Source organism: Crocuta crocuta, unplaced genomic scaffold (assembly GCF_008692635.1).
Source record: "Crocuta crocuta isolate KB4526 unplaced genomic scaffold, BGI_CrCroc_1.0 scaffold179, whole genome shotgun sequence".
Taxonomy (NCBI): Eukaryota; Metazoa; Chordata; class Mammalia; order Carnivora; family Hyaenidae; genus Crocuta; species Crocuta crocuta.
Genome location: NW_027551568.1, coordinates 6098745 through 6121162, shown reverse-complemented (window position 1 = coordinate 6121162; position 22418 = coordinate 6098745). Strand labels below are relative to the sequence as shown.

Below are 22418 nucleotides of genomic sequence, written 5' to 3'. Positions count from 1 at the left end.
GGAGGGTGTATGGGGCAGGGTGGGGCAGGTTTCACAGGGAGTGGCCGGGAAGAAGAGCAGGGAGACCCTCTGGGGGCCATTGCAGGGGCAGGAGAGGGGGACGATCAGGGAGTAGACGGCCAAGGTCGATTTCCTTGCAGGCTGGCGGCTGGCTCCTGCTCCGTCCTCATCCCGGAGGGAAGGGGTTCATCCCCTCCTCCCTCGCTTTACCCACGGTGGCACAGAAACACCGTTGGAAGCCAGATGCGCTCTCCTGACCGCTGGGCTCTCGACGGGCGTGGAATGAGCACTGTGTCAGGGGTCAGCATGAGAAGTCTGGGTGGCCCCCGGCCAACGGGCTTAATTCCTCTGCCCCCGGGTTATCGGATTTCCCTCCTGGGGCTACTGTCTGGGTTATTAACGGGTAATTTCTCCAAAGGTCCCGGCACAGGGACTTCCAATAAGTGGGTGCTGTTCCCGTTCTTTTTGTGAAATACTTGCTGGCGACACAGCGACTCGGCCGCCCGCTGTGGGCAGGCGTGTCTGGATGCCTCCGGCCCGCACCCTGACGCTTTGCTTCTCTGTTTCCCGGACAAGGTCGTGGTGAAAACTAAGACCCAGTATGAGCCTGATCGCAAGAAAAGCAAAGCTCGCTCTCCCAAGATAGCCGAGTTCACCGTCAGCATCACCGAGGGCGTCACCGAGAGGTTTAAGGTGAGTGGCCCCGGCGGCCGAGCACGGGAGTCGGAGGGACAGGACAAGACACATTTGTCTGGCTGGTCCCAGCTGTGCAAAACCAGCCCCGTGCCTTCTTAATTTCTTCTTGATTTCCTTGGTTTTCTAGAATGACCACATGTAACTCAATGTTGTTGGAGTTTGTTTTTTTTAGGTTTTAAATTTTGCAAAAAAATTTTTTAATGTTTATTTTTGACAGACAGAGTGTGAGCGGGAGGGGCTGAGAGAGAGGGAGACANGGTTGAACAGCTCTGCCCGTTACTCGGTGCTCCTCACGGTAAGCGCCCTTGACCCCCTTCGCCAACTTCACCACCCGTCCCCTCTCACCACTGCCCCTCTGGCTGCCACCAGATCATTCCCTATTGCTAAGAGTCCAGCGGGGAAGACCCACCCCTAAACTTTGAGACAGCAGTTACACACACGTGCAAAGTCCCGTACCAGACTTCAGGATCCATATCGCCAGGGTTCCGGGGAGGAAGCAGACTAACAGAAAGGTCAGGCGGCCTACTTATCACGTGCAAGACCCGGCTCTGGGCCCCTTGTGCCAGCTGAGCTCAGTGACCCTCCCCCCGCCCAGAGGGCAGGACTGGAACCCATCCTGCAGGTGGGGAAGTTGAGGCCCAGGGCAGTCACAGCAGTACGTGGCAGGGCCAGGGTCCGGGGGTCAGCCTCCATCCTTCACCACCCCCTGCAGGCTGTGGAGGCGCAGGGCTGTTGGAAGCGCTCACTCATGGAGCGGGAGGCCTTGCTCTGGGCTCTGGGCGGTTCTCTAGGGAGGAAGAGCTGTTAAAAGGGGCGGGGTTCCAGCCAAGCCGGGGGTGGGGCATCCCCCACCCGACGGGTGGTCTCTGAGGGTGGAAACAGCTGGTGGCTGAGGAGTAAGTTAGGGTGCTGATCTTCTGGGGACCTGTTCTTTTGAAAACACGAGAAGTGGTAAAATGGCCATTATCCAGATTCAAAGGGGTGATTCGTGGGACACCAAGGGGTGGCTCAGACCGTGCAGAGTGGCCGTGGCTGCCTCTCCATTCGCTCCGTGTGGCTGCGTGAGCAGTCTGCGCGTGTCTGGGGGCACACGCCCAGCGGCTCCCAAAGCACCTGGCATACCGCGCGGTTCTCTCTCACGAAACCCCATGGATTGGTCACCAGATGTGAGTGAAGCCCACAGGGGTGAGGCCGCTTCGTGGGGTGACTGGGGAAGCCAGGGTGCCCTGGTACCTTGAATCCCTCCTTCCCATCGCTCTAGCCTGCCTCACGGGGCTGGAGGAGCACCGTGCGGGGCCCGTCTGGCCCGCGGACCCATCCACGTCACGATCTGCTGTGTCCGTGGGGTGTGCGCTCGAGTTACGTGTCTGCCCCGAGGCGTGGGTGCTTCTAGGAGAGCCCACTTTCCAGTAGCAGCGTTGAGGTGCAGAGAGGCCTGCGTCTGTGGTTCCGCGGGTGCCCTAAGGACGGGGGTGCGGGCTGAGAAGCTCGCCTAGTCGCTCCCCGCCTGGCAGTTTACCTGTGGCTTTAAGTTCACGGCCAAGGCCTGATTGGGTTGACCCAAGGTCAACATCTTCTTCCCCATGGCCAGCCGGCTTTTCAGGCGCCTCATCTGCGGCCACTCCGTGACCTGCGGCGTGCGTGCCCTGGGGGACCCGTCGCCTCCCGGCTGAGGCAGAAGTGACCTCGGTTTCAAGGTCATCTTTTCCAGCATTCTGATGGCTGTGACCATCTGGATATCTGAGCATGTCTGGGTGTCTCATTCCAGATTTGACCTTGGCCCTTCTCTGCTGTGGTCCTTTGGGTGCCAGGCTCTGTCCCCCACAGCGCCGGTGCCCCTCGTCTGTGCTTTTCCCACAGGCTCACCTGACATAGGTCCCCAGGCTCCCTGTTTAAGGCAACGGTGACGCACACTGGCCGCGAGGGCTTTCGGCAGCCACGGGCGAGCATGTGTGGTTTCCTGGCACCCGTTGCCCAGAGCCCGAGGGCCCAGAAGCTCTGAGCCTGTCCCTGTGGACCGGGCTGTGGTGGCAGGATCCGGTCTCATCTCTGCTCCCACCTCCTGAGAAGGCGATGTATACAGTAGGTGCTCAGTAGAGCGCTGCACTGCAGTGAGCCCGTTTCCCCAGTTTTCTGCATAAACAGCCCAGGCACGTGCTTATGCTTAGCACCTGCCGCCGCCTCAGGGTTCACAGCCACCCTGGAGGGGGCGGTGCTCGCCCATTTCACAGATGAGGTTTTCGAGTCCCATGTGGTCACCAGGGGGCTGGGGTACTTCTGACTAGTCTGTGCCTCCGAGGCCAGTGCCTTTCCACCACACCGCCTGCCGTGCACACCTCCCCACGGGCTCTGCCTTCCCGCTCCGGCTCAGCCCCGGGGATTAACCTCACCCTCCTGGGGTTTCCACTGGCCCTTGTTAGGAGCCGGTAGCAGCATCTCAGCAGGGAGCCAGCCTCCGGGTCAGGCTTGTGGATGCGGCTCACTTCACCTCACCTCACCCTGGTGAGCTGTGCCCCAGTACTCTCCGTTTTACAGCTGAGGGAAACTGAGGCAGAGGGCTTGACCCTGGGCGGCCTGCCCCTGGCTGGGACACCTGAGGTGATGTGGCCGCCCCGGGGAGCCCTCAGCCCCAGGCAGCCCACGGTGCTGGCAGACAACTGTGCTTCGAAGGGTGCTTTGCCTTGGTTGCTCTGAAGGCCCTCCATCTGCCTGGAGCCTCACGGAACACGAGTGACGCTCCTCCCCGGCCACCTCAGGGTATAGGGCGGCCACGTCCCTGAGTCTTCTCCAGCACAAGCTTCATTTTTCTCTGGTCTTTTCCTTTCCCGTCACATTGTCCAGGCTCCCTCCCGCCCGGGGCCCTTCTCGGAGGGGCCGTTCTTGGGCTGTGCTTCCTTCAGCTGTGACCAGGTGTCCTGGCCAGGGCCAGTGGGTCCTCTCTGCCAGCCAGGATGACAGCCCCGGGAACAGCTTGACGAGTCGCTGGGTGACTAGCTATGGCAGGGTCCCCAGAGTGCACGGGGACTTGGAGATTTCCGGGGTCTTCCCGCTGGCCCCTCGCTTGTTGAGTGAGGCAGCTCCCCGCGGAGCCCTCTCTCTGGGCCGTGTGTGGATGTGAGTCCCTTCCACGTGTCACCGGCTCCCACCCGGTCGGGCAGATAAGCCCCAAGGTCACAGTCAGGGGCAGAGTGCGACCTGAACCGTGCCACCCGACCACCTTGACCGGGACGCCCGTGGGCCAGACTCACACAGCCGAACCACTTGCATTCTGGGGGCCCATCAGGCTTTTGCCCCAACCCCGTTCTGAACAGGGAGGGAGGGTGAGCCTAGCTTCCCGCGCACCTGCTGGTGGGGTCTGTGCGTGAGGGGAGGCCCCCGGAGCCCTATTCCTCTAAGCGTGGTCTGGGGCCACCTGCGGCAGAATCGTCTGAAACTTGATTCTAGCAGAGGGACCCCGGACCTTGGGAATGTGCACTGTGATGTGCTCTCCAGGGAGTACTGATTCTGTGGCCCTTTGTGGATGGAGGAGGGTTCCAGCCCCCGGGCAGGGCAGGCTCAGGAGGGCCGGCACCTTTTTGAAATGCCGAGGGTGTTCACCCTTCTGGAATGTTCTCCCAGCCTTTTATTGCCCAGTTATGTGTCTGGCCTCACTGAATGGCGCACACAGTAAGGCACGCTCCTCCCGTGAGGCACCGGCTGCCCGAGGGCTGGGGAGCATGTGGGGAAAGGGAAACTCTTCAGTTTGGGCAGAACCTCTGCCGCATCCTTTCTCAGTGACAGGGCGGCTTCTGTGTGGCTCCCAGCCCAGCCGCCTCCCCCGCGCTTGCCGCCTCCCCGTGTGTGAATTGCGGGAATGGAACTGCGTCTCTCAGCTGTTGAAGCAACAAGTAAATAACGTGTCTCCCCTTTGTCTCTAATTTGTGCAGTTCGCGAGCAGGGAAGCCGGCTGCTCCGCGCCTCCTCTTTATGTACCTTTGGATGGCATCCTGGAGACGAGCCGTCTTTTTGGATGTTACTTTATGGTTATCGCTCTGGGACGAATCTCTTGGCTCCCGGGTTGCTAGGCTGGTTGCTAGGTAACCGCGGATGGGGAGAGGGTTTTGCGAGGCTCCGCCACACTGGGATTGCTGGATGAATCACCCGGCAGCGGCCAAAAGCCTAGGCCGGTGAAGAGGTTAGTGTCAACGAGGAAAGTGCTCGTTTAATTAATTGGAGGTGTATTTGTGCTGAGGATAAACACAGCCCGAGATGGTTCTCAAATTCAGTAAACCGAAACAGCTTTCAGTCGCGTGTTCCCCGTCGCCCGCGCGGGGCGGTGTGTCAGGGTGCAGCTGGGGCCGCTTGCTCCACGCCCTCTCCATCGGGGCTCTCCTGAGCCCTTCATGCTCCGTGATGCAGAGCTGGTGACGTTTCTGAGACCCGCACGCCTACCGTTTGTGAGTTAAGGGCTTGGGTGAGCCACCCCCAGGGCCATGTTGCTTCCAGGGCTCTGTGAGATTCCGAGGGCAGCCTTGCACTTGAACGCTGTTCATGGGCCGCGCAGAGCCGGGAGGATGTCCTCAAAGGAGAGCCCAAGTTCATCTGCATGGCCTCCCATGTTGGTGGTCAATCCAGCGCTGGGGGCGTCCCTTTGCATCCTGTCACAGACGATTCTGTGCGTGGTTTGTAGCTGCTTCTCACGTCCTTATTGACCTTGAGCTTCCTGTGCACCCGACTTGTTTTCCACCCTCTCCAGTAATCCCCCGGTGTGTTTCGAGGTCCACTGGTTAAATATTTATGAACGGCACCACCGTTTCCTTGGCCTTCAGCAGTAGGGGAGGCCTTCACGCAGTGGCCCTGGTAATGCTAGAATTCTCTGGACCCCCCCGTAACCTTCAGCCGGGCGTCCTGCGGGACTCAGATGCCAGATTCTGGGGAGGCAGAGCCCATGGTTTTCGGGCCCAGCTGTTGAGTGGGGGCTTCACCCAGAATCGGATAATAAGCGGCTTGAGTCATCCTGGAGAAGGGTGTCTGTGTGTTTCCTTTTTTATGGGGCACCCAAAATATTTAGCGTTGCATATGCTTGAAGATGTCAGGATTCATCTTATTTCTCCAAGATTTTTTTTTTTTTTTTTTTTTTTTTACTGCATTACTCAGCAGAAAACACATTTCCTTTCCCCTCCCAGGGGGGAGGGAGTGAGTGGAGGAAGGATAACCTAGCAGCCATCGACCCAGAGCCGGTTCAGGCTCTGCGTTTCAGGAGCGTCATTCCTCTTCATGTTAATAAGTGTCTTAAAGGTTGACCTTGCTGGCCTGACTTTGTAGGTGGGGAATGAAGGTCAGAGAGGTTAAGGAGCAGGCTCAAGGTCAGCCAGCTACCGGGGGTGGGGGGGTTAGAAATAGGATTCAGATCCACATCCACCTGCCACCCAAAGGCCACCAAGCTGTCTCCCACACCAGCAGGTGCGCAGGGCCCGCGGGCCGGCCCTCCCCCACCTCAGGTGTCCCCCGTTCCACCCCTGCTGGGCAGCAACCTCTCCCAGGGCCCCCCAGCAGGAGAGGAGCCCCAGGCCAGGAAGAACAGATGGCCACAGATGACCACAAGCCGAATCCAATGCCACTCAAGCCCCTATCTGTAAAATGGGGGTGCTGTACATTCCCTACTGATATTTAGAGAACTAGCGTGCGAACCAGGGCCTTGTAAGTTGAATGACTATATAATTTATGGCCCTGCTTGGGACACTTTTGAGAGTGACAGTGGACACCGTGCATTTGGGATGCCAAGGCAGTAACCATCGGCCAGGACTGTCCCACGCATCTAGGGTACATGGTTCCCTGCTTATAAAGTTTACTCTGAGGCCCATATCTTATTTGCTTTCCATTCCTGGCTGTTCTTTCCAGAAAACATCCCTCAGATCCATCTTGCCCCTGGGACTGGCCTGGCGGGACCCTGCCCCAGCCTGTGTCTCACCCGCTTCCTCTCTCCCTCCTCCAGCCCATCTTTCCTAGCGCGGTGAAATCTACATGACGTAAACTTTACAGTGGTCCGTTCAGTGACGCGTAATTTGCAATGTTGCCCACCCATTGCCACTCTGTGGTTCTGGAACATGTCATCACCCCAGAGGGAGACCCCCTAACCGTTAGCAGTCACCCCGTTTCCTCAGCCGGTCAGCCCTAGGCAGTCACCAATGTACATGGATGTGCCTGTTGTGCACATTTCACAGGGACAGAACCACACAGCCCGTGGCCCTCTGTGACTGGCGTCTTTTACCCGGTGTGTTTTCACGGATCGTTCCTGTTGTAACAAGTCAGAGCCTCGTTCCTTTAAAAAAATTAATGTTGATTTATTTTTTGAGAGAGTGTGAGAGTGTGAATGGACGAGCATGGGAGGGGCAGAGAGAGGGAGACACAGAATCCGAAGCAGGCTCCAGGCTCCGAGCTGTCAGCACAGAGCCCGACGTGGGGCTCAAACTTGTGAATCTCAAGATCATGACCTGAGCCAAAGTCAGACATTTAACCAACCGAGCCAACCAGGCACCCTGCCTCGTTCCTTTCTATGGCTTAGTAATACTCGGCTGTATGGCTAGACCGTCTTTGGTTTATCCCTTCCTCCACGGACGGGCGCATTGGGGCCATTTCCGCCGCTTGGCTGGCGGGAACAGTGCCGCTGTGAACGCTCATGTTCAACTTTTTGTTTGAATGCCTGTTTTCAGTTCTTCTGGGTTTGCACCTGGGAGTGGAGTTGCTGGTTCACGTGGTGATCTTCTGTCCAACACACCGAGGAGCTGCTGTTTTCTCCAGCAGCTGCGCCGTCCCCCAGCCCCACCAGCAATGTGTGCAAGGCTTCCTTCCGGTTTCTGCACATTCCACCAGCACTTGCCGTTCTCTGTCCCTTCAGTACCAGCTGCGGCTATGAGGCAGCGTCTCACAGTGGTTTTGATCTGCATTTCCCTGGCGGCTCAGGATGCTGAGCATCTTTCCCTCTCCAAATGGCCATTCGTGCATCTTGTCTGGAGAGGTGTCTGTTCAAGTTCTTGCCCATTTCTAATAGGGTTGCTTGTTTTTGTGCTGTGGAGCTGTATTCTGGACACCAGCTCTTCCTCAGATCTGTCACTTGCAGACGTTTGCTACCATCAGTGGGTCGCCTTTTCACGTCTTTGCTCACGTTCGGTGCACAAAACTTTAACATTTTGAAGTACGATTTATTTATTTTTTTCTTTCGTTGCTTGTGCTTTTGGTGTTCTCCCTAAGCCACCGTTGCCAAGTGTAAGGTCGTGAAGATTTACCTCTGAGTTATCTTCCAAGAGTTCTATGGCTTTAGCTTTCATTCTTCGGTCTTTATTCCAGTTTGAGTTCATTTTTGTGGATGGTGTGAGAGAAGTGTTGAGCTTCTGTCAGTAGAAGGCCAGTTGTGCCAACATCATTTGCTGAAGAGACTGTCCTTGCCCCCATGAATGGGCGTGGCGACTTGATTCAAAACTCAGTTGATCCTGGGCATCGGGCTTGATTTCTAGACCCTCTTTGCTGTTCCATTTATATGGTTATTTTTAAGCCAGTGCCACACTGTCTTCATTACTGTAGCTTTGTAGTAAGTTTTGAAATTGGGGAAGAGGAGTCCTCCCACTTAGAATGTTTCTCAAGATTGCCTTGGCTGTTGGGGAATCCCTTGCCCTCTCCATTCTCCGCCAGAAAAGCTGCTGGGATCTTTTGATAGAAGCGGCACCAGATCCGCCCATCGGTCTGGGAAGCGTTCTCGCCTTTGCAGTATTGACTCTTGCAGCCTGTGGACACAAGGGGTCTTTCCATTTACTTGCATCTTCTCCGCTTGCTTTTAGCAGTGTTTTCCCGTTTGTAGGGTTCAAGTCCCTTCTCTTTTTGCTGTAGGCAGTGAACGACAGTAGGGTGAGCGCTGCCTGCGACCGTCACCGGTGCCGACCACTGGTGTTTTTGTGCCATGCCACGGCCGGTGCCTGGATTCCCTCCTTTCATTGAAATCACCGTGTTTCTGAGACCTTGCTGTTTGAGGTTAATAAAGAAACATATCTGTATGTCATAAATTTATATTTTTGCAGCCTTCTGATAACAGTATTTCACTACAATGGGTTTTCCATGCCGGCCTGGGTATAGTGTCATGTGCACCGCAAGCATGATTCTGAGATGGATTTGTAGCCTTTTCCGGCTCCCAGAGAGTCCGTGGCACAAACGCAGCAGAAACCCCGCGCTGGGCTGACCCCTGGTCCCTTCTGCTGTCACACACAGTCCCTTCAAGGCCACGGCCCATGGCAGCGGGGTCCGGGCCACCACGGGGCACAGGCTGGTGGACACGGCCGGGAAAGAAGATCTGTCATTTCTTCCCATGGTCTCCTGCTTGAGAGCTTTTACTGATGGCTGCACAGGAGTGACACGGATTTGGGGGTGGTGTAGAGTCTGCTTCCTCTCTCGCTCTCTCTCGCTCACACACGTGCATGCACACGTTGGTGGCAGATGTGTCTTTCAGCCAACTGGCAGCGCCTCCTAGTGGTGAGAAGCGGTGGTTTGTCACTGAGGCGGCTGCCTCCTGGATCCTGCAGGTGCCCAGAAACTGTCTGGGTTCCGACTTGTTGTGGCAGACAGGGACCTGCGTCACCTGGCTTGTGTCCCCTCCTGCAGGACATGGGATGTGCCAGCCACACTGGCTGAATGCACCGCATTCCTTGAGGCCTCTGGGCCTTGGCACAGCCTTACCCCTGGCACCCTTACTGCCCCCATAAGCTCCTCCTCCTCCAAGACCCAGATACCCCGCCCCCCCATGTCTTCGCAAGCACAGTAGGGCTTCCCCTCCCCACCCCCCAAGTTGTGATGAGCTAACACCATGCAGCCGAGAGCCGGGCTGATGCGTGGGGCCAAGGACACACCAAGGTAGCCACTGTCGAGGATGTCCACCAGCCACTGGGGGTTCCGTAGACGGAAGAAGGCAGGGCCCTGGGGCCCGAGGCGGTGTTTGCCTTTCTTGCCTTTCGAAGCCCCTTCCTCCTTAAAAAAGAAGAAAAACAAAACAAAGCAGGACGTTCTCTTATGAGTGTCTTGGTCTGAAGAAGAATATAATCCAGGCTGGATTCATTATTTTTATAGAATTCGTTTCTTTCTGCTTTTTCAACAAAATTAAAAACCACTCTCGGGGGGCAGTGAGAGCCTCCGCTGGCCAGCACTGGGCCTGGAGCGCCCGGACAGACGGTGCTTCTGGAAGAGATGCTTTGNGGGGGGGGGGGGGGGGGGGGGGCACAGCAGCCCTGGGCCCGCCTCCTTCCTGTACGTGATCGTTAGCTTAATAAAACCCAGACAGAGTGGCACCTCCGTAAACTGAATTTATGTTCCATTTGATGCGGGGCCGCTCCGGGCTGGCGCCAGGTCCCCGGGGGCTGCTCCGTAAGCCCTCGCCGAGAGGATGGAGATGGGCCACCTGCCAGCTGGACCCAGTCACTCCCACCTGCCCGCGGGCGCGTCGGGGCGACGGGCTCAAAAGGAGGGGAGTTAGCTCCTGGGCATGGGGGACGCATCTGTAACACAGGTACACCAGCTGGGTGACTCAGAACAACACATATTGATTTTCTTATGGTTCTGGGGGTTCAGAAGTCCCGGGTCAGCATCACTGAGCTACACCAGGTGTTGGCAGGGGCTCCCTTTTGGGGGGGCTTCTGGGAGCCTCCATTTCCTGGCCTTTCTAAGCATCCAGAGCCCCGATCCCTACATTCCTTGGCTTGTGGCCCCTTCTTCCAGCTGGCCCGGCGTCCAGGCCCTGCCCTGTCTCCTCTGCTCCGAGGATACCTGGGGTCTCACCTGGGCCCACCCGGTCATCCAGCGCTTCCCGCCGCTAGCCCTTGATCTGATCGCACCTGCAGAGTCACTTTCTGCACGTAAGACGACACGGCACAGGCTCCAGGGGCCAGGACCTGGATGTCTTTGGGGGACACTACTCAGCCGACCCAGCTGGCCTGCCCTGGGCCGGTCGCCTCCGTGTCTGGGCCTCAGTGTCCCCAGGTGTAAAATGCAGCCCAGGGTATTGCCTTCGTGAGGCGTCTACCAGCTGTGTTTAACTGGCTGCTGGAGCACAGGGCGCGGAAGTGTCCAGAGCTACCGTTAAGGTTAAGAGCAGTGTTTCGGCNGGAGTTCGGCAGCCCCCCAGGTCCAGGAATTCCGTGCAGGAGGGGTCCCTCTGTCTACCCCCCGCCCCAGTCGTCAGCCTAGGTTGTGTGCCGGAAGCGTGTGGGGGAAGCGTGTGGGAAGTTTTAAATAACACTGACGCCTAGTCATTGCCCTCCCCCCTCCCCCCACTGCCTTCTGCCGCGATGCTCTGGGCTGGGATCCTCAGCCGCTCCTGTGACTCTAACACAGCCATGGTTGCGCCCCTCCCCCTTTTCTCGTTTTGTGCTCAGGCTGGGTCACTGCACATGGCTGCTACTTCCCTGCCTGCCTGTGCCCCTGGGCCCGTAGGACTACCTCGGGGTCTCGTCGGCTCGGCTTGAAGGTGCCGGACGTGATGGTCTCTGAGCACCTTCCGTGTCCCCGTGCTGTGGCGCTGTGCGGGAGGGGGCTTCGTGGCGGAGCAGGGGCTCGCTCTGCCTCCCCCCACCCCACCCTGGCTGCCCAGCAGGGGTCTTCTGGTCTCTCACCATAGACCTGGGGGCTGGGCTGGCATGCCCACCTCCCAGCAGGGGGGGTGGGGGGTGGAAGCCCCTTCCGGAGTCACTGCGTGTGGGCCGGGCAGGAGGAACCCAGGGCTCCTGACGCGTGCTGGGCACCGAATCCCTGGTCCATCTCCTAGTCAGACTGTTCTAGAATTGGCTGAAAGGCGGGGCCGCTGGCGGTTGGGGGCTCTCTGGCACGCATCTAGTCAGGATGTGTCGACGTAGAAAAAGCCTAAAGGGTTCTCCCAGGAAATGGGCAGGTCTGAGTAATTTCACACTTCTTTCTAGAATGTGCCTAGTTGTCTCACGGGAGGGGGGAGGTTTGGGAGCCTCTCCAAACCGGGACACGCTTTTGTTTCACTGCAAACGCTGGGAACAGTAGATGCTGGGCTGTGTGGTGCACCTGCGTGTGCTCCTGGTGCTGGGGGGGACACCGGGATGTTCCAGAGCCTTCCAGAAGGCAGGGGGTCTGGCCAGGGCTTCGAAGGGCGAGGAGAAGAGCAGTGGCATGGTCTGGCATGCTGGGGAAGGGACGGGGACGCCAGCAGACGGAGGACACCTCGGGGGATGCGAGCCAGCCCTGGGCCCCCTGGAAAGAGCTCTGGGCTCTGGCCACCGTCGCCGCTACACCGCTGGGGACTGAGCCAGCAGAAGCGGAGCATCTCCGTTCTGAGGGTCACCAGCCCAGACCCAGGTGTCAACAGGGATGTGCTCCCTCTGAAGCCTGGGGGAGGGGGGTCCTTCTTTGCCTCTTCTTAGCTTCTGGTGGCTCCTGGTGGCCCCTGGCGGCCCTCGGCTTACAGACGCATCCCTCCCCCTCCATCTTCATGAGCTTCTCCCTGCACGCATGTGTCTGTGTCCAAATTTCTCCCTTCTCCAAGGGCACAGACTGGACTAGGTGTCACCCGAATGACCTCAACTTAGTCACATCTGCGAAGACCCGATTTCCAAATGAGGTCACATTCAAAGGTACCAGGGTGTAGCACGTCTATATTTGGGGGGAGGGGGAGACACAGTTTAACCTGTAACAGGCCTGGCACATGGGGCTGACTTCTCTTCAGAGCCTCGATCCTTCATCATTCTCCCGGTAAACACGTAAGAGCGTGAGGCTTTGCTCCCCGTCTCTGGACATGAGACACGCAGGTGACTTCGGGCACGCAGCTGGCAGGTGGTGGAGCCTGGCGCCAGTTCTGAGCCGGTTGGGGATCTTTCTGGAAAGGCCTGTGGCGCCCTTCTCGGGCCACGATAACCGCAGGGGCGCCCTGTGCCAGGCGGTGAACAGGAACCCCACAGTCCTCTTCCCACCACGGGGCGCTTGCCAGGTTTGTGCAGACCCCGGGGCCAGGAGAGGCTCGGGGTGTGCAGAGGTGTGGGACGAAGAGCAGGGACAGCCCTCGGGGAGGGCTTTGCCACACCAGGCGCCTCCTCCTGACTGTCCATGGATCCCTATGCCTCCCTCCCTTGACTATTCCGGGAATCGTCACGTTCTCTTTTCTTGGTTCTGTGAGCTCCTGGGTTCTCGGACCTGGGAGTCCTAGATGAAAGGCCCAGGCCACGTTCCCGGGGGGGGAGCCCCAGAGCAAGTGGTTCCCCACAGCCCCGCCGAGAGATGGGGCTTATTTTTAAACCTAAACAGATGGGGCGCTGTGAACCAAACACAGGCAGGCTTCCAGATTCAAGGGCTGGGTTTAAGGCTGCCCTAGGATGTGAGACTGTGCGTGCGTGTGTGTAGATTCTAGTGGAGAAGTGTTGTACACACACCGTCAACCTCAGGAGTATAACACAAAGGCTCTGTATTTGTACATGTTGTGAAATGATCACCAGAATAAGTCCAGGGAACACCGTCACCATACGGTTAGTTTTTTTGTGTGTGACGAGAACTTTTAAGGTCTAACTTCTTACCTGCTTTCAAATATACAACACAGTATTATTATCTACAGCCCCTACGCTGCACATCGTATCCCCAGGACTTATACTTACCTTTTTATTTGTAATTTTTAAAAATGTTTATTTAGTTTTCAGAGACAGAGACAGAGCGTGAGAGAAGGAGGGGCAGAGAGAGAGAGAGAGACAGACAGACAGACAGACNAAAGGCTCTGTATTTGTACATGTTGTGAAATGATCACCAGAATAAGTCCAGGGAACACCGTCACCATACGGTTAGTTTTTTTGTGTGTGACGAGAACTTTTAAGGTCTAACTTCTTACCTGCTTTCAAATATACAACACAGTATTATTATCTACAGCCCCTACGCTGCACATCGTATCCCCAGGACTTATACTTACCTTTTTATTTGTAATTTTTAAAAATGTTTATTTAGTTTTCAGAGACAAGAGACAGAGCGTGAGAGAAGGAGGGGCAGAGAGAGAGAGACAGAGACAGACAGACAGACACACAGGGAGACACAATGGGAAGCAGCTCCAGGCTCTGAGCTGTCAGCACAGAGACCGACTTGGGGCTCAAACACATGAACCGCGAGATCATGACCTGAGCCGAAGTCGGATGCTTACCCGACTGAGTCACACAGGTGCCCCCGACTTAGACTTACCTTAAAACAAGAAGTTTGTACCTTTGACCACCTTCACCCATTTCGCTCGCCCCACCATCTGTTCTCTGTATCTGTGAGCTGTTGTTTGTTTTGTTTTGTTTTAGATTCAACACATAGGCGAGGTCATAAGCTACTTATTTTTCTCTTCCTTCATTTAGCATAACGCCCTCCAGGTCCGTCCTTGCTATTGCAAATGGCAAGATTTCCTTCTTTTTCTGGCCAAATGATTCTCCACTGTGTGTGTGTACAGCACACACCCGCCACCTTTGCTTCACTGTTTCATCCATCTGTGGAGACTTAGGCTGCTTGGCTCTTGTGGATAATGCGGATACGAACCCGGTGCATTTGTACTGACTGTTCTGAGTCCGTGCCTTCACCTCTTTAGGGTGTATACCCAGGAATAGAATTGCTGGATCACACAATTCTGGTTTTAACTTGCTGAGGAGATGCCGAACTGTTTTCCGTAGCGGCTGCACTGGTTTGCGTTCCCACCTGTGCCCAAGGCTTCCCTTTGCTCCACATCCTTCCCAGCGCTTGTTAACTCTTACCTTTTCCGTAACAGCCATTCTGACAGGTGTAAGGGGACCGCTCCCTGGGGGTCTGATTCACATTTCCCCGAGGATGAGTGACGTGGAACACTTTTTCATGTACCTGTTGTCCGTCAGCAGGTCTCCTTTGGAAAAATGTCTATTCAGGAGTTTTGCCCATTAAAATAGTAGATGGCTTGGGTTTTTTAGTTTTTTTGCCATTAGGTTATAGGAGTTCTTTATAGATTGTGGATTTGCGCCCCTTATCAGATATATGACTTATAAATATTTCCTCGCACTCAGGAGGTTGGCGTTTCGTTTTGTTGATGATGGTGTCCTTTGCTGTGCAGAAGCTTTTCAGTGTGATGTAGTCTCACTTATTTATCATTGCCTGTTGCCTTTGCTTCCGGGGTCAGATTAAAAAAAAAAATCGCCAAGACCAATGGCAAGGAGCCCTAACCACCTGTTTTCTTCTAGGAGTTTTATGGTTATGGGTCATATGTCTCTAATTGCTTTTGAGTTCGTTTTTGTATATTTAAGAAAGTGGTCCAGTTTCATTCTTGTGCGTGTGGCGCTCCAATTTTCCCAACACCGTTTATTGAAGAGACTGTCCTTTCCCCAGTGTATGTTCCTGCCTCCTTTGTTGTAAGTCAGTTAACTATGTGGGGGTTTATTTCTGGGTTCTCTATTCTGTTTTTATGGCCGTACCATACTCTTTTGATTGCTGTCGCTTTGGTCTATAAATTTTATAAGTTTTAAATCAGAGAGCAGGAAACGTCCAGATTTGTTCTTTCTCAAGACTGCTTTGCTCATTGGGGTCTTTTGTGGTTCCATCCAGATTTGGTGATTGTTCTGTTTCTGTGAAAAATGCCACTGGGGTGTTGGTAGCGGATTGCACTGAATCTGTAGATTGCTTTGTGGAGTATTAATTCTCCCCAACCATGAACGCAGAATATCTTTCCATTATTTGTGTCTTCAGATTCTTTCATCAGGGTCTTAAAGCTTTCAAGGCAAGATCTTTCACTTCCTTGGTTAAATCTATTCCAAGGTATTTTATTCTTTTAGGTAGAAATACAGAGATTGTTTTCTTTCTCTTTTTGGTAGTTTGCTAGTCATGTGTAGAAATGCTGTAGATTTTTGTGTATTGATTTTGTATCCTACAACTTTATTGAATTGTTGATTAGTTCTGAGAGTTATTTGGTGGAGTCCTTAAGGTTTTCTATCTATAATATGTCGTCATGCAAATGGTGATCGTTGTACTTCTTCCTTTCCAAGTTGGATCCCTTTTATTTTTCTCAGTTGTCTGGTGAGGACTTCCAATACTGTGTTGAATAGTAGAAGGAATCTTAGAAAGCTTTTAGCTTTACACTGTTATGATGTTAGCTGTGGGCTTGTCCTATATGGCCTTCATTATGTTGAGGCATGTTCCCTCTACACCCACTTTGTTGAGTTTTTATCATAAACGGATGTTGAATTTTGTCAAATGCTTTTTCTCCATCTGCCGAGATCATCACCTCTTCTTATCCTTCATTTTGTTCATGTGACTTACCACATTGTTTGTGGAGGTTGAGCCATCCTTGCATCCCTGGAATCAATCCTGTCTTATGGCCTATGATCCTTTTAATGTATTATTGAGTTCAGTTTGCTAACATTTTGTTGAGATAATATTCTTTTTTTAAAAAAAAACTTTAATGTTTGTTTCCTTTTGAGAGAGACAGAGCGTGAGCAGAACATGAAGGGTTATGAAGGAAACCAGTTATATCAAACTTAGCTCTTCCCCCGCCCCCGGGCCACCCCTGGCTACCCTGGCTGAGGCCACCTGCTGCTCTAGACCACGCAGAGCCCCCTGAGCTGCCCCTGGGGCCCCCAGCAGACGGCTGGTCCTGGGCAGGGTGGGTGTGGCTGAGCAGCAGCCTGAGTGAGTGTGCGGAGGCAGCTTTGACAGGGCGGCTGGTGTGAGGGGGTCGTGTGGCCTGGACTGAGGGCCCAGCTCCGCCTCTGGGAGCCGTGCGACCCGTGTGGGTGCCGGGATGACGGCGGGGACAGTTGCAGCAGCAAGAGCAAACCCTTCGTTCCGCAGCGTCTGCCATGCCCAGGTGCTGTTCCCAGGAGCCCTGCACGAGTCCTCGGCCCTCCCGGTGCCCCAGGTGGGCAGGAGCCTGGGCCCAGTGGAGTGGAGCCACCTGCCCGTCCCAGGTATCAGCAGCGGCAAGGCTGCCCTTGCCGAAAGCCCGAGTGTCCCGGCTGCTGCCCGTGCTGCCGCCCCCTCCCCTCCCGCGCAGACCTGACCTCCACAGTCTCCCTGGGCCCCCTGGGGTCCGTGGCTGCGCTCTCGCCCTGTAGTGCAGCCGCCCCGGGACCCGGTGGTGCCTTTCCTGTGGGCGCTTTGAGCCCCAAAGTATCTGTGACTTCATCTCATGTCCCTGTGTCAGGCATGGGCTCCACACGCAATACAGGCTGTCCAGGCAGGCTGGGGGTCCTCTGGCCCTGAGGGTGACAGCCTGACTGTCCAGGTGAAGGTGTCATGAGGTCATGGGAAGGGAAAAAGGGGGTTGGAGGGCAGCGATGGGGACGGGTGGGCCTCAGGGATGGGGAGGAAGGGCCTCAGGGAAGGTGACGCAGAGACTTCTTGCCTGCCTGGGGCCTGAGGGGCTGTTCCCTGGGTGAGGGGACAAGTGTCATTCTGGCTGCGGCGAGCGGGGAGGCTGGTGGCCGGGGTGGGCGTGCGGGAGGAGAGTCCGGGTGCTCCTGGCCTCGGTGTGGGAGCCGCCTGGAGTGTGGCGAGCGTCAGCACCGCGCCAGCGAGGCCAGTGGGCTGCGCACTTCACCTCTGCACCACACGGCGCTGGGCCTGGCCGGTCCGGGTCAAGGCTAAGACACAGGCTCCGGAGGACTCAGAAGGCTGGCAGTGGAGAGCCTGAGAAATGGAGGCAGCGCCCAGTGATGGGGCAGCGCGCGCTGTGGTGCTTCCTACCGTTCTTCGAGGCGTCTGCCTAGTTCCTTCCTCCGTCGTGTCCTCACAGCAGCTGGGAGGTGGGGAAGCGTCGTCTTGCGTCACAGGCAAGGGGGACTGGGGACCAGAGGGGTTCCGGGGCTTCACGGCGCAGCGCAGCCCTGCAGTGGGACCGGGGCCGTGGTGCCTGGGGCAGGTGCAGGGGACACGCAGGGCTGGTGACTTCTGTTCACAGCGGGGCTGGCATCTGTCCTCCAGGTGAGCGTGCTGGGCAGGGCACACCACCTCCCCCGCACACGTCTCCAGAGGCACCCGCACGGTAACCGAGGCCCCGTGCTGCCGGGGGGCCCACGCCCGCGCCCCCCAACCCCCGGGGCAGGGCTCGCTGCTCTCTGCTGGAGGCTCGCCCTGGGTGTCTTCTGCAACCTCAGGAAGTGGCGAGCTGTGGCCGCGCTGGCCCCCGGGGGGGTGTGGTCCCTGCTCTGTGCCGGCACCCAGGGCCCTGCGGCCGCTGAACCCCTCACCCCTTCAGGAGCCCCGAAAGCCCCCTCTAACCAGGGTGGGGAGGGGGCAGTCTGTCAGCAGGAAGGCTCACGCATCCCCGAGCTGACCAGCCGTGCCCCCGCGCCTCCTTTTAGCCTCTGGACGTGCCCTGCCCGTGCCGGGGGCTCCCAGCGTCAAGTGAGCACCTTCAGGGCCCAGACCCCGTGTCATTTCGTCCCCTGTGCTCCGCGTCCTCTGGCTGGGGCAGGATGGCCCTCCATTCTGTCACGCACTGATCTGCACATGTTCGCTGAGCACTTGCTGCGTGCCACCTAGCGCCACGCACGGCAGTGAAGAAAGCCGCGCCCCTGTGCCCGCGGGGACTGCCCCCTGGGGAGGGACGGAGCTAACGAGCACGCAGGGGGCTTGAGGGCAGAGGTGACGGGGCCCCACGAGATTCTGTCTTCCCCGCCCGGCCGGTCCCGAGGGCAGGGCTGGTGTCCCGGGCCCAGGAGGCCTCTGAACCGCTGGCAAGCCGGTGGCTTTTGTGTCACCTCGGTGACGTGTCCGTGACGCTTGATCATCTCTGTACCCCGAGCTCTACACACGGCCTGGAGTCCTAAAAACAGGTTATTTAAAATAACGGCGGCGTGCGGAGATCCTGAGCAGTGAAGACGGCAGCGGACGTTGTCCATGGGCCGGGATGCCGCCGAAGCCTTCCTGGGGCTCCTCCAGGGCCCTCCCTCCGGAGACGGCCGCTCGTCTGTCTGGCTGCCCCCGCGCGCCGTCCTCGCAGCCGCCCTGACGGGCCCCCCTCTGCCCACAGGTCTCCGTGCTGGTCCTCTTCGCCCTGGCCTTCCTCACCTGCGTCGTCTTCCTGGTCGTCTACAANGGCTCCCAGGATGCCTTCTCCGGTGGACAGGGCCCTGCTCTGGCCGAGGGAGGCCTGTGATGGGAGCCCTGTAGAAGGGGGCAGGGGAGGGAGGCAGAGGGGCAGGGGAGAAGGCAGCGTGGACCTATAAGCATGGCAGATCCTGGGAACGGGCCTCAGCAGGGGGCACAGAGGCCTGGAGGGAGGGAGGGCTTGCACAGGGGGATGGGGAGCAGAGCCGGACACGCCCCTCGTCTCACCCCTGCCCCTCCTCGTCCCTCCACTGCCTACTCTGCCTGGCGGCGCCTGCGTGCCTGGCTCTCCGTGCTGGCGGAAGTGCCTGCTTTGCTGATGTGATGCCGCCTTGTTCCAGAAAGCCTGCAAGTGGTACAGAAGGGTACACAGGGGAGGAGAGGGTGACATGATGACAGGGCGGGAAGATGAGGGGGGAGGGGGAGGGCAGGTGGACTTGCTCCCAGTTCCCACAGTGCAGCATCTGGCCCCCGCCCCGACCCCCCACGTTTGGTTCTGAACTCGGCAGAGCCGGTGTGAAGGGAAAAACGACCACTTCCAGGGTCTGGTATTGCGAAACGGAAGCAGGAGAAGCCCTTGCTGAGCACATGCGCGGACGGGCTTGGTTTGGGGGTTGCGGAGGTGCGGGTGGCGGAAGCCTGGCACGAGTAGCGGGCAAACAGATGCATGTTTCCCGCCACACTGCGCCGCGCATGGCGCTCTGACCCTGCAGCCCTTCCTCGGCCCGGCAAGTACGTGTCGTGTGCCTGCCGCGTGCCGGTGGCCGCCGCCGTTATTCCGGGTGCTGGAGCACGCACGGCCCGGACCCCATCGGGCACAGAACCCCCACCTTCAGGAAGCTCCCTGCTCTTCTCAAAAGAAACGTGGACTCAGTTGTATTCTGAGTTAGGGTATGAGCCCCGGAAAACCAAAAAGCAAAGCAGGGCTGGGGGCTGCAGTTTCTGGAAGAGTGGTCAAGTTGCCTCTAGGAGGCCAGTGAGGGAGCTGTGTGGGGGCCTGGGGAACCCCCCACCCCACCCCACCCCTTCAGCAAACCCCTCCGCACCCTGGGCTGGGGCTAGAGGACGTTATGGTCTGTTTGAAAGCTCAGGACCCACCACGGTTTAAAGGAGGCCAACCCAGAGGGCTTGGGGGTTTCAGGAGGGGAGGGCTGGCCTTGACCGAGTACGTACAGCAGCAGACGCCAGAGGCCAGCAGGGCCGGCCAGGAGGCAGCAGGGAGAAGCCAGCTGTGGCCAGACTGCAGCACTGGTGGTGCCAGGCAGAGGCCCCTGGGGGCGGGAGGAGGAGCGACGGGACGGCCACTCGTACTCAATGGCCCGGGGAGGCTGGAGGTTTGGCGAGGTGGCCCAGGAGGGTGCTGCAGGGGAGCCTGGGAAGAGATAAGGGTCTGGACTCCTCATGGAGCTGGCGACGGAGAGGACTCCTGTGTGACCTCAGACTGGAGAGTGACTCTGGGATGCAGGGGAGGGGCAGGAGGGGATAGAGCCTGGCCCAGGGCTGGGTGACGGGGGCTGCGGTCACAGAGAGGAAGTAACACAGATGCGGGAGCGGTGCCCTGATGGGAACCGGGTGTGCAGAGGACAGCTTCCTGGGGCCGGACGGGCTGCTGACGAACAGGGCCCGGCGGCTCCACGAGGAGGGTCTGCTTGGCTCATTCTCTCGGGGCCTCGGGCGCGCTTCCTGCACGGAGGAGGGCGCAGGTGGAGACTGCCTGGCCCACCCTGCAAGGCTAAGTTCTGCTACAAAACCTGGCCCAGGCGGGCGGAGTCAGAGATGAGGGCCTGCTCCTCAGAGCCCCTGCAGGGAGGAGGGAGGAGCCTCTCTGGGTGATCCTGGTGCCCAGCGGCTCGGGGATGTAGAGTCAAGTGAGCGGCCTGTTGCTGCGTCCCTTGGGACTCTGACATTTTCCACTGGCATTTCCATCTAATTGGGGGCGGATGTCCTTCCTGCAAAACATAGCTCGGAGGGCTGGGGAGCTGCTAGTCTGTGTCCAAGAGCCCTTGGCTAAAGCTGGAGGGGGAGGGGAGAAGTGTGACGTGTACCAGAGTCCCCTCCCTGCCTTTCTGCCTGTTTGTGCAACTGTGCACCTCACACGCAGACCCTGACGGTTTACAGGGGCGTTTACACGTGGATTTCTGAGTGCTCCCCAAACCCGGGTAGATACCATTAGATCCCCGCTTCACCAGTGGTTTCCATGCGGCACAGACACGACCTTCCTCGTGTCCAAGGTCACCTGCTGCAGTTCCTTTATCCATTCCGCACATATTTATGAAGTGCTTCCTGTGGTGAGTCTGCCTGGGTGCGAGGCACACGGCGCAGGACCGGGGGCGTCCAGGCCCGACCCCCGGGGCCTGCAGACAGGCAGACACCCAGTGCCAGGCAGAGAAGCGGCCAGGGTGACCGAGAGTGCCTGGCCTCACCTCCTCCAGATCGCCTAGGGTGCAAACCGAATGGGGAGTCCATTTTGCCAGCGGTGGTGAGGGCCTGCCCAAGGACTGAGGCCACAGACCGGGCCGGGTCCTGCTGAGCTCCGGAGCCAGAGGGGGCCCCGCGGGCCGGGCTGATGGGCACAGGGGCGGCAGAGGGCAGGCGCCTGCGCAGTGGGTGAGAGGAGGCTCCTCCTGCCCAGGCCTCCCCGCCCGTGTCCCCTGCCGACAGGTGGGCAGGGGCCGGGGCTAAGTTCTGCCTTTTTCGTGAAACCGTGAAGTCATCATAGGGGTTTCATGGGGAGGGTGTACATGTAACAGGAAACTGCCCAGCCCGCGCGTGCTGACCTGGACGGTCTCACACCCACGTTCTCACGGTGGACCTCGTGTGTGAGGAACACCCCGGAGCTGGCCGTGTGCCAGGGGCTGGAACGCGCGTTCTCTGATTGCCTCCTTGGTCTGATTATNCCCGCCAGGAATGTGGCTCTGATTCTGGCCTGATGGGCGCCAGGTCAGAACTTACTGGGGAGCCCCTGGCCCCATGCTCCTCCCCAAACCCGGGTTCTCACCTACCCCTGCCCACCAGGGTGTTTCCGCAGTGTTTTCTTCTGTGGCCCGTGTGCGGGCCTGGTGCCCAGAGGGCGGAGCTATTCTCCTGGGTGTGGAGCCCCCATCCTGGCCCGGAGCAGAGTGCCACACTGCCCGGGGTGTGCTGGTGGGTGGCGGGAGGAGAGGACAGAGGGCAGGTGGCCACGCCGGCTGGGGAGGGGGTGGCCGCCTGCCTTACCGACCAGACGGGTGTGTGTGTGGGGGGGGGCTGCTGCCCGATGCCCCGGTGTGGGCGTGTGTGAGCGTGGACACATCCTGCCTTCCTGGTGAGCCACACGCGTATGGTGTGCCTGGGCTGCATCAGCTGTGGCGGGCCAGTGGCTTGGGTCGGCTCCCGGACCAGGAAAGGCAGCCTTGGGGACAGGATCTTTTTGGGGTCCTAGACCTTTCACCAGCTGATGAGCGCCTCCTCAGGGTCCCGTGGCCTGTAGGGACAGGGCCTCTTCCTTCGCGGACAGCTGCCTGGGATGGTCGCCTCCCCCCGCCATATGCTCTCTGGGGTCCTGCTGCTTCTGGGTCCCAAGGTCACACCAGCTCCCGGGCGGGACCTGCAGGCCTGTGTGGCCGTCCTCTCCTCACCCTGCTGGTGCCCTCCTGTCTGTGAGGCCCGTCTCCTCTGCCTGAGTG

The 22418-nt window shown here is 58.1% G+C and overlaps 1 protein-coding gene across 1 annotated transcript in view; it reads left to right on the top strand.

Moving 5' to 3' along the window:
• NSG1 (neuronal vesicle trafficking associated 1) overlaps window positions 1-22418 on the top strand; it is a 28019-nt gene that overhangs the window by 3798 nt on the left and 1803 nt on the right. The window contains exons 3-7 of the mRNA XM_077750385.1: window positions 577-693; window positions 18677-18794; window positions 19467-19535; window positions 21782-21897; window positions 22223-22391. Of these exons, the coding sequence (XP_077606511.1) occupies window positions 577-693; window positions 18677-18794; window positions 19467-19535; window positions 21782-21897; window positions 22223-22391 (589 nt within the window). The remainder of the gene's footprint in view (window positions 1-576; window positions 694-18676; window positions 18795-19466; window positions 19536-21781; window positions 21898-22222; window positions 22392-22418) is intronic.